At 40.1% G+C, this 12,643-nt stretch overlaps 1 protein-coding gene across 1 annotated transcript in view; it reads right to left on the bottom strand.

The window, feature by feature from the left end:
- FBXW8 (F-box and WD repeat domain containing 8) overlaps positions 1 to 12,643 on the bottom strand; it is a 55,961-nt gene that overhangs the window by 38,272 nt on the left and 5,046 nt on the right. Inside the window, exons 2-5 of the mRNA XM_019470684.1 lie at positions 10,888 to 11,014; positions 10,098 to 10,101; positions 5,472 to 5,624; positions 4,784 to 4,872 (exon numbers count right to left, since the gene is read on the bottom strand). Of these exons, the coding sequence (XP_019326229.1) occupies positions 4,784 to 4,872; positions 5,472 to 5,624; positions 10,098 to 10,101; positions 10,888 to 11,014 (373 nt within the window). The remainder of the gene's footprint in view (positions 1 to 4,783; positions 4,873 to 5,471; positions 5,625 to 10,097; positions 10,102 to 10,887; positions 11,015 to 12,643) is intronic.

Genomic DNA, 12,643 nt, shown 5'->3' with positions numbered 1-12,643 from the left:
CTTAAACCTCCACTTATGCAAGCTCTTAACTAACAGTCTACCACTCCTCCTTCAGTCAAAGAAAACTGAAGAAGGAAAAAGCATCAGATACCTTTATATTTCTGGGTCTTTGGAAGGGTGGCCTGACTCTGGAGCTCTTGTTTATTTTCATTTGGGAAGCTTTCAGAGCTACAAACAGCAGCAGTAAAGCCACAGTGCCCTTTCCACAAGCATAAAAAAGTTAACACAATGGACAATAAAAGATCACCCTGACTCACAGCAGACTTGGTGTGGTTTTACGGGGCGAGTTGTGAGGTGAGATGATCACCACCAACACAAGGCAAGTTCACCGCACAGTTTCAAGGACAGCCACACGTTAAGTATTTCACACAGAGCCGGTCAGACAGCCGAACAGTCTCACAACATGTTACAGACATGTTACACCACAGGATCCACTGTGTAATGACAACACAGTTCAAACAAGGACCAGATGCGTGCTCCGAGATCGGTATCTCCAGCAGGACCTAACCTCCGACTACAAATGCCCATCAGTGTGGCTGTCAACACTGCCAAGAAAGAAGTAGTACCAACTTTACTGTCTGAGCATGCGCTTGCTTAAAAAAAAAAATGGGAGGGAGAGAGATATTTGTTTAAGATTTTATTAACAGAAGGTGAAGAAATCCAGGCATTCTGTATTAAAACCAAACATACAACTGTATTAGGTACAGTGAACCTAATCATCAGTAGTAATTTATAAAAGCCAAGCGAGCAGACGTATAATCGCTTGAAGTAAACTCTGACTTAAAGAAGAAACTACATTTGAATTGAATATGGAGAGGAGGGAGGACAACATCCCTTTAATGAAGATCCTTCCAGACATGTAACTGTAGAAAGGCTGGTGAATACAACATTGATTGGGAGTGAGGTAACCACAAACACCGCTGTCTCAAATGAAAAGGGATTCAAGGTCTGACCCAAAAAACAAGCATCGTAACCGCTGGGATGAAATTTTAATGATAAACACAAGATGCTCTGCATGCAGGCCAGATTGAATTATCTGATGTCAGCCCGTAAATGCAAGGCGCTCGGAGAAAGAGGAGCTGCTAGCAGCCACCTTCAACTCACAGCTCAGGTTGCACTTAATCAATCCTTGATATTCTGCCATCTTCTGGCTTGAGCTTTGGCAGCAGCGTGGAGAAAATAGAGGATGTACCTGTTTCATGTGCTATTTCTCTAAGGGAGAGCTAACCCTGTGTAGTTTATCTTTGCTTCCTTACATGAAGTTAACAAAGAGATCTGCTCCTGAACCAGTTCAGGCAAACTATGCCTCTATGTATTATACTTGTAGCTGCTGTTTAAGTCACTCTGCCCACAACCTGTACAAATTCCTTTTCAGAAAAATTAAAAAAAAGCTCTACAGCAACTAAAATAAAAATTATTCCACTTTCCAGCAGAGTTTGAAGCAGTATAAGGAAGCACGCTAGATCAGGTCTATCACAGCACAGATTCAAATCAAGTAAGATTTTTCCCGGGCTTGCTCCAAGACCCCAAATACACAACAGCTCCAGCATTTCTGCTGGAGAACCTCTCTCTCCACCCCTTTTTTAATTTTTATAACCATTCTCTGATCTCCCAAGAACCTGAGTTGAACCTCCTGAAACCAGGGAGCAGCTGCTATATACTGCCGCAGTTTCCAGCTATAAAGACAGAGTGCAATGCCTGGCTGGCCTGACCAAGCCGAGCCAGAGCGTTGCAGCTGCTCCCCAAAGTCAGACATCAAAAAACCTGCTAAAAACTGAGTGGCCCTATTTTTCTCCAGTGCAGCAACCTGACTACAGAAGAAAGAAAGGTAAATAATGCCACAAGCCACTGCTTAGAAAACCCCACAGCAAAATTAGCTTTAAGATCATCACCAACTTCTCAAGTCTTGCAGTGTCACACATCTGTTGAGCTTTACGTACACGGCAAGTCTGGCTGTAATCTATGATTATTCACATGTAAAGCTAAGCACATAAGTGTTTGCGAAACTGGAGATATAATCATTAAATGTAACAGATAATTGATATTTATACTGAGAAGAAAATTGACTTCTGTTAACCTCAGCTATTAAATTACTTCTTCAGTACTGAAAGAATGCAACAGCTAGCTATTGATCACCAGATTCATTACACTTTTATGACAAATTTGAAAGCACAATGCCATTAAGTACAATACTATAAGCTGGGAAAGAAAAGGGAGGGTTATGTTCAGATTTAAAAAAAACAAAACAAAAAAAACCCCAAAAAAACAAACCCAACAAATTCCTCAATCTACCTATCCTAAATACTTTTCAAATGCATATAATGAACAAAGTCTTTCCCCGCACAATCTCCTAATGTCCTTGGAAGTTTTAGTTATAACTTTAAGTCTGTCTTGTTTAATATTTACCATGACATACCATGAGATATTACTGGGGGGCTGTGACAGTGTGCTACTGTCTTGCAGACTTTGATCATCACTGGCAGAACAACAAATTCATCTTCTTTCGGGTAAGAAGATTCACAGAACAGTTTTCTGCTTGCGGCAATTTAAGAGATGCTTTCAGAGATCTCAAGCTACCAAACCAGAGTGAAGGGCAAGTAGTAAACAACAAAAGAAGTAATATAATTTTTGTGTTCTAATATTCTAAACATTTCATTTACTAACCAGGTAAAGCCCGATTTCCCCATGTTGTTTTAATCAAACGTATGCTCACAGCTTCATAAAAAGATACTTCATTACTGAAATTTGTTTTCTTAGCGAAGGGACATTACTGACAAGTAGTTTGAGTGAAACCCGTAACATCACTTTTCCTAGTGGATGTGCACGTGCAGCTTTTCCCTCAGTGGTCTCTTACCTGCTCACCTATTACCATGAACCTTACAGGAACCTAAATTCTTTAAGAGCACCACCTGCCTTCACCATGCCAATTGAGGCAAACTCACCAAAGGAATCGAGATATTGGAGGAACTGGGGAACCAATATGAAAAGACAGCGTGAAACTGCATAAACCCAACTTCCGTAATACATCAAGCTAAAATATGGACTATTTGAGTTTAATATACGGGATTAATCTCCTTTGTTCATTAATTCTTTAGAAATTAAATTTATTCCGCCTACCTTCTATACACTGCATGTTTGGATATAAACACAACGGAGAAAATAAAGAAAAAGAAGAGCTAGAGGTTTTGGCAGCAGCGTGGAGACAACTGGGGTTTCTGGCTCCCAAAAAAGTACAGGAGGTTTCATTAGATACAGTGGAACAGATACAGTAGTGCAGATCCCTAGCCAAGGCCAGGAAACACACTGCCCAAGCTCAAGGGCACAAAAGAAGTCAGGTTGCTATCCGCAGAGCTGGATGCCAGCTGCAGACCACAGCAGGCTGGGAGCTGCGGTGTCTTATCAGTGGCCCGAGGAAGTCTCAACATCAGGCACGAGTCAACGTTAAGATCTGCGGTACTCCAGCCACACATATTCTTCAAGCCTCTTCCCACGGCCACTGTTGAGGTTAACCGCTGTGTGGCACTGCCCCTCTAGAGGTACACAGCTCTTCAGCAGAAGCATTTTCATTGCTACAACACAACCAATTACAGCAGCAAAAACATTGCGTGAAAAGCAGAGAAAGAGAAGCAAGTCAATGAATAGGATGGCAGAGAGAATAGAAAGGGAGACCACCAAATGCAGAAGCAAAACAAGTGGTAGAGCATCTAGTAAAAAAACCAAAAACAAACCAACAAACCCATCAAAGATTAAAATTCCCCTTTCACTCCTGCCGTCTGCTGGATTAGATTTCTGCTCTCAGTTGTCCAACAGCATTCAAACGCATTTCAACGTACATAGGAGTTATCTACATGCAATGTATTTCAAGGCACCTTTCTTACAACCAATGAGTGAATTTTATAGGGTTGGTTTTTTTTTTTATAAATAGCTTTCTCTAATCTCACAATGCATAACCATACCATTAACGTGAAGTGCTACCATAAAACATGGAACTCTGGTATGTTAAGGATAATGTCCTCTGACTGCCCCCAGGATGACATAATTTTTATTTATTCATGTGACTTCTTCTGGAGGGCTACTAATTACTGAACCTGTAAAATTCAAGCAGAATATAGTAAAGCCTTACATCTACTCCCTTTGCGGTCCCTTTTGGAACTGGCAGTCATGGTAACCTCTTCCAAGAGTTTGGGAGGTTGTCAAAATTGTATTTAAGAGTGTAACCCAAATGAATAGCTAACATTAAATCAGGGTCCCGACAAAGCTTTACATTAGGAAAAGAGAAGTTTGAGTTTCTCTGGGTGGTGGCTTTTTTCCCCCCAGATTTTCTTTTAAAAAACAATGGAAAAAAGTAACAGTCCTTCTGAAGTTATCTTGCCACAGCACACAAAAATATCCTTGTGACGAACAGATTTTTATGGAAAAAAAAATAATAATAAAAAGAGCATTTTTCAGTAGATGTGTACAATATTTATTACATTCTGAGTGCTTCCACAGCTAAACAATAGATACAGTTCATCAGAAAGTACTAGTGTCTTTACAGGGACCATATGCACGTGAGATAGCTTTTTGAACAGTATAATAAAAAATTGCACTGCTGAAATGACTCGTAGATAACCATCATTATCAGTCACTTTAAGGACAATCTACCTCACCCACAAAGGAACTGCAGTCAGAAAAATTCATTCTTGTCGCCTCAAACGGATGCTTCTTTTGAATTTGTTAAAAAGCAGTACATGAGAATTCGAACAGTAAAGATTAAAAGAGCGTTACGCAACCTCATACTCACCCAGCAATAACAACTCCATCGCAAGAATGTACATCACAAAGAATTTTTCCCAGCTCATATCGCAGCTGGCTCACAGCACCGATGCGGTTCTGCACAGAAAGACAAGACATGGTGTTGGGATTGCAATACATTCGTCGACCAAGTTAATTTGCTGCTTTGTGGAAAACTCCGAACTTTGCTATTGCTAGTGACAAGTCGCAGTGCGGCTGAGAGAGAAGACCCATCTATTTTATGCTTGCCTCCTGGAATTTTTACAGACAGAAATGAAGGAGAAGGAAGTTATCACTCTTCATTATCATTCATAATATTTAGGTAGAGAAACGACTATCACAACAACAACAAGGTAGCTTTCTTTTAGCCAGGACAGGTAATGAGCAGGGGAAGGAGCCTTCACCTTAAAGGCTGATTCTCACTATCAAGGGATGGTTGAAGTATAAACATCCCTCTCTCACCAAAGTCAATGGAGTAGCACAGCAAGCACAAGGACTCACTCCCAAAAGTAATCGGTCATTGGAATAAAAGGTATTACAGCTAGGGCTAAGTCTCATAAATCCTTCAGCAGCTTTCCCCTTTTAACTGGCAAAAAGAAGCTGCAACACAAAAGACCCAACTTTTCACTACCACTTGCTTGAACCAGGTTCCCATTTTTCTACAGCATCTGGATCCCATTAAAGAAATTCCCTTTTACCTTCCAGTTGGTTTTCAAAGTGCGCTCTCTGGCGCGGCAGTCCTTGAGGGCGAGCTTCCAGCAGGAATGATCAGAGATGCTTGTATCTAATAGATATCCTTCCTGTTGGCACAACCGGTACCACAACACTTCATCTTCTGCAAGTACTTTCCTCTGCAAGTACTTTCCATGTCTTTCTGACCTAGAAATCAAATTTTTTTTTAATATATATATAGTATAAAGTTATAAGTAAAAATTAGATTTCATATAAAGTTATTTACATAACATCTGAAATATACACGTATAAAACAATATAGGCCTGCACTGAGACTAAATTCTTATCTAAACAAATGTACTACTGACAGTATGGAAGAAAAACCCACAACCTTTAAGAAAATGTTTGTTTTCTGTGGATTCTTTTGAAAATAACTGAGTTTCTACTCCACTAAAACTCCATGCAACACGGATACCACGTTTAGTGGCCACACTGCCAACCTGAAATGTCAGTGTATTAGAAAATTTTGAAGGAAAAAGAAGCACGAAAACAATTAAGACAGCGTTGTAAGTTTAGAGCAAAAATATGAATTTATTTTCATATTTGTAGCTAAGAAAAACCTCTCAGATCACACCACCATATCTCTAAAGTCCCACTGACAATGCCTGATTAGGTGTATGACATTAGTGATTTATAACCTATTGTATTACAGTATGCATAAACAGGAATGAATTATTAAGTTTTTCAAGCAGCCTCAAGTTGCTGTCCATTTCAGAGAGAACAGCTTCATCATAATCAATTGTGGGCTCAGAATTAAAGATTCAAGAGGTAAGAGTCAACGTAAGTAGCATTTGTTCTCTGTAATTCTTAATTTAAAAAAACCCCAGATGTAACCAATGAAAACTGCTACTGGTGAAAGCAGCAATCAATTGTACGCTGTTTCCAAAAGATTAAAAAAACCCTTCTCAGACTGACATCATTTTTAGCAACTTACAATTAAGCATCTAATGTCTGTTTCAGTCCCAAGGTTACATCAAGAATCTAGGTCTCCCATTGACACAAACTCTCACAGGACCGCATCTTCGTGTTTACTTGCCATTCGTTCCACGTTTACACACAGATACAACATGGCACAGTGGGGAGAAAGACAAACTATTACTTGTTCTCTATTTTATACGATTAATCTCCTTTGTATTTTATCATTATCATGCGCACCTTGCTTCAGACTTCTTAAAACCACAGCTTTCAAATACAACGTATAGCTTCACAAAATTATGTGGCATGAGGAATACTGAAAGCATGAGATCCTTTTGGCTGGTACAGATTTGCAAGAAGTCCCTGCAGAACACAAGCCGTTGGAGCAACAAAGTGGGCAGTGAGGCTTACAGAGAGGTTAGGAAAACAACACCCCCCACCTTAAGTAAATCAAGCGATCTCCAAGTTTGTAACGGGCTCTGTAAAATTTTACATGTGATGACTTGGAAGAGCGTGCCTTGGTCTGGCCAAGACTGACTAGTCAGCCCAACCAAAACACCCACAACATCGCAGGGAGAGAGCAGCTAAGGTCCAGAAAGCACCCATTAACATGATCCTGTGTCTTACGGGTCTCCTTGGGTCACAGTAAGTGCAAAAACATCTTACGCACATGGTCCCAAACCTCCTTGCATACTACATAGTCCCCAAACAGCGGGACAGTATGCTCTGCAGTGAACAGCACAGCTCTCCCCGTGAAAACTTGATGAAGCTTCTAGCCATCTTGTTTACATTGTGTTGCCTGTTGGTTTTGCTGTAAAGACACGCATACACTACTCTCAAAAACCAACATCCCACTAGGAATCAAGAATTGCATCACAAGACGTCTCTCATGACCCGTTTCTTCCAAGGGGGGAAAAAAAAAAAATATTTAATATGAGAGAAAAAAGGGGGGTGGACTGAATAACCTGCATATGTTTTTAAGATTTGATACCTACATACAAGAGCAGCTCTCAAAGAGGAATATCCAAGTTCAGCAAAGCTAATATTCTGGTTATTCACCAAAAGACCTCAATTCAAACTAGCAGACATACAGTCCTCTTCCATCATCAGACAAAGAAAACAACCTGGATAGGGCAATCATAACTGCCTTACAAATGACAGAAACAGCACCGAGTCTTCTCTAGCATCATACATCATCCTGTAATAAAAAAGCAGTGCTTAACGCTCCTGTCCCTATAGGGACACACTCAGGAAGTTCAAAAGCAAAAAAAAAGCAATCCAAATTTCAAACCATTACAGTTTAGAGGGGAATTTGCTCTCAATTTGATTTTAAAGTGATATAAATCCATATATAACTGCTTAAAAAAAAAAAAAAAAAAGAGAGAGAGAGAGAGAGAAAACCACCCAGCTTTTTGCTGACACACACACAAAAAAAGCAGCTGTTCCGTGGGAGTTGAGCATGCCGGCCGAGCCCGGTCGACAGTAACGGCACCTCTGCCCCCCTCCCATAACAGCAGCACGTTTCTGCTGACATTGACGGGACAGGCTAACGCACAAGCAGAAGTAAACAAAGCCAAACTACGCCAACTTTTGCCTTGCTTTTAAATAAAAAAAAAAAAAAAGAACACACACTTTGGACTTTGCCAAAATAGACAATGTTGCACAGACTTTTCTAGTTTCAAGGTCTTAAAAGCATTTTATAAAGATGGTAAAAAAAAAAAAGGGGGGGGGAGGAATACATAAAATTTAGACTGCCTTTTCAACTTTCAGGAGTAAACATTCAAGGGGAATAAAGAGCCTATCCTATTATGATTTTTTTTTTTAATCAAATTACATCGAATCCTGCTGCTTTACAAGCATGAATTTCCAAAGGGTCCCTAACGCAGCCTCTTCTTAATGCACCAAAACTGGCATGACAATCCCTTGTAAAAGCCCCACTGAGCGAGCCTCAGCTGCAAGAAATCTCTAATAAAAGTGTCTCAAGCATTTCACTTTACAGCACCACTGTGAGCTGCCGCATTAAAACCAGCCATTGGCTTGAAGTCAGCTTTATTAGATCTGCTTGACTTAGAGTTTCAGGTGAGGCCCCGAAAGCCAGAGCGTTACAGCTTTATTTATACGCACCCATACATTCTGCTTGTTGGAGAGTAGCTCAGACATGCAAAGCTCTTATTAAACTACGAACATAATTATTTCCAAATCTACGCTACGTAGAAACTCCAACAATGATCCATGACAACATCTTACAGAGTTCTTTATAGATTTAGAGTCCCCAATTTAATTTTGTCTTCAGTGTTCCTATTATCTTTTTACTACGGTTCTCAACTGTTCTCAGCAAAGAAACTTTGGTTTCCCCTGAGCTCCACACAAGAACAGTTTTATACCTTATAGTTCAGCAAGTAATAATGTTCTGAAGGACTTCAAAGGCTTTCGCTGACATAGGTTTTGCTATTTGGTTTTGCCTTTGGGGGATTTATTCTCCCCCCAAAAAAACCCAAACCCAAACCTAAAAAACCCCAACTCTTCCATCAAATCCTAAGTTTCTTCTAATCCTATCTAAATCAACTGGCTCAAATCCTAATGAAGGTTTATTCATCCCTCTCCATCTGATAACTGTCTTTGTTTCATTAGGTTTATTTTCTTCCCTAGACACACACAGACATAGTCAAGGTTCGTTCGCTGAAGCCAGGGGCCTCAATTAGAAATATCTGGACTTTCAATTTAGTACAATACGTAGCGCCAAATAGTATTTAATCCAAAGCCATTCAGATGGAAGCCATACCAGGTGGAAGCTGTTCATCTTACCAATTCGCAGCCATAATGTTATTTTAAGTCTCATCCTGAGCTCAGGATATCCTTACCCATCTGTTTCTCTGCTCTCCCTCTAAACTATGAGGAGGATGGATGATTACTTTTACCCATATACAACGTTGATGCAAAAGTATGCTCAAAAAATACATGAGATTTTCTTTTTTTAAATGTATAACCACTAAAAGCCTAACAGTTTGACAATTCCAGAAGCTCTAGAGACAAGCACCTGAAATTCTTGATTTATGCAAGTCAATTCATTCTTAAATTCCTAGAAACAGTCTCCCTCGTCCTAGATACATACACAATTGTTGCATTGGTAAACATTTCTAAACCATCTCTCAGATGAAAACGCTAACAGTTCAAGGCAATTTCCCAGTGAGCCGTTCAGAAATAAAACTGCCTTCGCATTGCCAAAATTCAGTACATACTGTCGAAAAGTATTTCACACCACAAAACACAATTTATGCAGTCTCTGGTATTTACTAGAAAGCAGTAACAACTGTAAGTACACGGAGCAGTTCATAGATGAGACACATCACCTTATCACAAAGCTGACAGTTTAAAGGCCAGGTCCTCAGGCCACGAGTGAAGTTAATTGCAGGTATCTGCAGTACCAGCCCCAAATAACACAAGAACTTCAGATGCATTTCAATTTGTCATACTTATGGAGCCCCAAGTGAAAGTTTTTCTTTTCCTTCTACACCACGACCAGGAGGAAGGACTGACTGTTCTCAAACCCGCTCATCACAGAAGTCACAAGAGAGTCGCTCATAGCACAGATATTTTTTTCAATGGTCAGAACGGAATCAAAAGGTGCTTATAGGGCTGGCACAAAGCGGAGAGAAAATTTTGCCATTACTCTGGACTGTTCTGCTGACACATTAAGTCCTGGATACCTCTCTCCTTGAATTATAAACATGGGCTATCAACAGGGACTGGTCTGCTGGATGCTACTGAATATTGCACAACTACTGTGAACCCACCAGAGCTCAGGAACTGATGACACCATTAATTTACATGCTGCACATGGCTTTCGTATTTCAAGTGCCATACGGATAGTTTGTGTTTTATAGTACTAATTCCAAAAACCAAAGAAAAGCTGTGGGGAAGAGGGGGAGGGGGAAATATCAGGGTGAAATTAAAGTTCTCCAGAGCAGTCTGTGGTGTGATTAAATCTCAAAGAGGCTCCGCAGTCAGGCTACTTTACTGTTAGTCGGTTACCAATTTGGCATAAAGAACTAAGCAAACAGGTTTTCTCCAAAGGCACTCACATAGTTCACGATGCCAATTCCACTAACTGGCCCAATTTCACTAAAATCCCAAGGCGCCTTAATAAAAAAACCTTTCTATGATAACACCGTAAAGCAGCAGGGCTTTCCATTAACAGAGGAGGGCTTCCCCCCAAAAAAAAACCCAAAATCATCAAGAGAAAAATGAAAATGGTATTCATTTTTATTGCTTTGCTTTTTATTTGAACACTGAAAAAGAAGCCAGTTCTGCACTAAAAGCATTGGATATTCAATTCATTCGGAAAGCCTTGTAAAACACTGGGCATTTGCTCAGCTACCTGTCAGCTGCCGCACAGGATCAACTGACTCGGTCTTAGAAGGCGAATGAGAAATGTGGAAAATTTTCTCAGTGTTAAACACATCTTACGAGAACAGGTTCAAGTTAAAAACCAAAGCGAGCGAGCGAGAAATCACATGCAGCCCAAGCGCACAGAAAAGGAGCGGCCCTTCATCAGCCAATCTTTTTACTATGCCAGGAGGTAAACTGATCATGCCTAAGGAGAAAAAAAAAAAAGACAGAGAAAGAATAAGCTTAAAGTAATCCACTTCAAAAATGCAATCCTGTTTCATTTCATGGGATGCGGCCTTTACTGATAGTGTATCTCTACCTCAAATGACAGAAACTCGAGCATATCTGAAAGCTTCAGTCTTCTGGACAGCACCAAAAAATAAACCTGAAGAATTTTTTTCCTCTGCAACAGAAGCCCTGCAAGAGGAATTATTTTTCTTCTAACAGTCCTTGTTCCTAAAAGGCATTAGCAAGTCAAAGATTTGCTAACAACCACCTGTAGCTATTTAACACCATGACTTGCTCATACTGAACATTAAAAGCCCAAATTCATTTCAATTCATGTGCCATTTGGATAATACTTGTGTCTTAGTTTACCATCCACAACAAAGCTATACCCTGTCTGTCACTTTTCAATTTTTACATGTTAACATTTCTCTCTCTGACAAACAGTCCACAGCATAGTTCAAGTGTAACACAAAGAATGGTTTTGGTTGGATTTTTGTGAAGTTGCAAGATGTGCTTTGTACGTAAGGGTTCAGTGAACACCAGCCTGAAACACTAAGTAGTGGCCATGGGAGAAGCTGGCAATGAATATCCACAATATTCTGCTCTGCCTCACAGGGTAATCAGCACTTGCCAGTTAAGTTTGCTTTGGAGACTCATTCAGAGAGGAGGTTCATCATTCAATGTGTGAAGAAAGGAGATAAAGAGGCTCAATAGTGTGGGCTGAACAGTCCTAAGTACAGTCAAGCGTGTGTGTGTGTGTGTAAGTCAGTAAAGCTACTTGAAGAGACAGGCAGTTTACAACTACACATAAATTATGGACCACGTCTGAGTACCGACTGGAGAAAGCATTATCTTAAACACCAAAAAATAAACCTGAAGAATTTTTTTCCTCTGCAACAGAAGCCCTGCAAGAGGAATTATTTTTCTTCTAACAGTCCTTGTTCCTAAAAGGCATTAGCAAGTCAAAGATTTGCTAACAACCACCTGTAGCTATTTAACACCATGACTTGCTCATACTGAACATTAAAAGCCCAAATTCATTTCAATTCATGTGCCATTTGGATAATACTTGTGTCTAGTTTACCATCCACAACAAAGCTATACCCTGTCTGTCACTTTTCAATTTTTACATGTTAACATTTCTCTCTCTGACAAACAGTCCACAGCATAGTTCAAGTGTAACACAAAGAATGGTTTTGGTTGGATTTTTGTGAAGTTGCAAGATGTGCTTTGTACGTAAGGGTTCAGTGAACACCAGCCTGAAACACTAAGTAGTGGCCATGGGAGAAGCTGGCAATGAATATCCACAATATTCTGCTCTGCCTCACAGGGTAATCAGCACTTGCCAGTTAAGTTTGCTTTGGAGACTCATTCAGAGAGGAGGTTCATCATTCAATGTGTGAAGAAAGGAGATAAAGAGGCTCAATAGTGTGGGCTGATAAGTACTAAGTACAGTCAAGCGTGTGTGTGTGTGTGTGTGTAAGTCCTACTTGAAGAGACAGGCAGTTTACAACTACACATAAATTATGGAACACGTCTGTGTACCACTGGAGAAAAGCATTATCTTAAAGCATCACCAAAGAAAAATAAAACCCCTTGGGGGCTG

Source organism: Aptenodytes forsteri, unplaced genomic scaffold, assembly GCF_000699145.1.
Source record: "Aptenodytes forsteri isolate BGI_AS27 unplaced genomic scaffold, ASM69914v1 Scaffold415, whole genome shotgun sequence".
Taxonomy (NCBI): domain Eukaryota; kingdom Metazoa; phylum Chordata; class Aves; order Sphenisciformes; family Spheniscidae; genus Aptenodytes; species Aptenodytes forsteri.
This window is presented reverse-complemented; position numbering and strand designations above follow the sequence as displayed.